At 41.5% G+C, this 1,580-nt stretch overlaps 1 protein-coding gene across 1 annotated transcript; it reads left to right on the top strand.

Annotated features, from left to right (window-relative positions):
- The first annotated feature begins 457 nt into the window (after window positions 1-457).
- Window positions 458-835, top strand: PAM16 (presequence translocase associated motor 16). The gene has a single exon (XM_058294942.1). It carries the CDS (start codon window positions 458-460, stop codon window positions 833-835), a length of 378 nt encoding a protein of 125 aa, XP_058150925.1.
- Window positions 836-1,580: the final 745 nt, after the last annotated feature.

Below are 1,580 nucleotides of genomic sequence, written 5' to 3'. Positions count from 1 at the left end.
GTTATGAAATAACTATAAGCAAAAGCAAGGAGGGAGGCTAGGCTTGAATTGACCATAAACAAAGGTAAGGTCAGTTTAGAATTTACACTTAAAATAGTAGGTGTAGGCTAAATCTACCCAGTTATATTTTCAGTTATTATCCTTCTGTTGTTTTATAATATAAAGACATCTACAGACGATCTTAATCTTAGTTTCTAGTACGTTTTTACCTTAAGGTGAATTGGGTACGTTTATTAACTAAGCCGCAAGAATTTTATTTGTAACAACTTTGTGGAGTTTTTCTGCTTTTCTAGCAGTTGAATTAATGCCACTTGTGATTTATACATTAAATCTACTTGCAAGATAGTATTGACATTTAAAGAGGTTACCTTGTGACTTCTGACCCGTTGGCTATGCGTGAGCCAGGCCACAGGGCCACAGAAACTGGAGTCAGTGCTCACAAGGCGGAGAAGCCACCATGCCCAAGTACCTGGCCCACATCATTGTAATGGGAATGCAGGTGGTGGGCAGGACCTTCACCCAGGCCCTGCGGCAGGAGTTTGCAGCCAACCAGGCAGCAGCAGATTCCCAGGGACATGCTGGACACCAGCCTGCAGCCACATCCAACCTCCCCAGCCTCAGCCTCCAGGAGGCACAGCAGATTCTCAACATATCCAAGCTGAGAATCGAGGAGATCCACGAGAACTATCACCACTTATTTAAGATGAATGATAAATCTGCGGGTGGCTCCTTCTACCTGCAGTTAAAGGTGGTCCAAGCAAAGGAGCACCTTGATGAGCAACTCAGAATCCAGGCCCACAAGGACAGGGAAAAAGGACAGACATCTAAAACATGACCGCTTGACTCATCTCCACCCCACCCCTACCACCCTGAACTTATAGCTTGGCAATAAATGTCTTTTCTGCATCTCTCACAAAAAAAATAAATAAAGAGGTTACCTTTTACCATTATCCAATTTGTAACAGGAGAACCCCAAATCTGATTTCCTAGCAAACTGATAAAGTTAAACACAGACTTCAAAGTTGAATACAAAGTTAAGCACAGATTAAAACAGAAGAATTTTATACCTTTAGGATTTCTAGGAACTTTTTTATTTTATTTGTTGGTGTATGAGGTTGCTTATTTTCCAGGAGAGGTTTAATAACTGATCTGGACCTTGATCTCTATTCACACTTTTTACAGGCACAACTGAGTTTAAACTGAGAAGGCTGTTTCTAAAAGGGAGTTAGTCAAAATTTGAGGTTTATTTCCTCATTTCTTTAAGGAGACATGACTTGAGGTTTCTGGGCCTCAGATCCATCTGTACTCTTTTCTTACACTGGTTTAACTGGAATTCAGGGTTTCTTACAGAGGCCACTCTCAGCAATACTGTGGTCATGTGGACCAGCAATAGGCAGAATTTCCTTTCTTGAGAAGACACTCCTATGGGGAGTTTACCAGAGATGCTAGAGACCATGCTCATTATTCCAGGAAGAATAAAGAACTATTTAGTCAACCGATCTGGTGTCCCAAAGTCCTAGTCTGACTAAAATGTTCACCATTCCACATAATTTGAAGCTGATGCTCTGTTCTCAGCACCC

This window comes from Dasypus novemcinctus, chromosome 3 (assembly GCF_030445035.2).
Source record: "Dasypus novemcinctus isolate mDasNov1 chromosome 3, mDasNov1.1.hap2, whole genome shotgun sequence".
Taxonomy (NCBI): domain Eukaryota; kingdom Metazoa; phylum Chordata; class Mammalia; order Cingulata; family Dasypodidae; genus Dasypus; species Dasypus novemcinctus.
This window is presented reverse-complemented; position numbering and strand designations above follow the sequence as displayed.

Bases quoted from the DNA above. Each gene is read 5' to 3' on its own strand.
- PAM16 (XM_058294942.1), top strand. From the start codon at position 458: ATGCCCAAGTACCTGGCCCACATCATTGTAATGGGAATGCAGGTGGTG.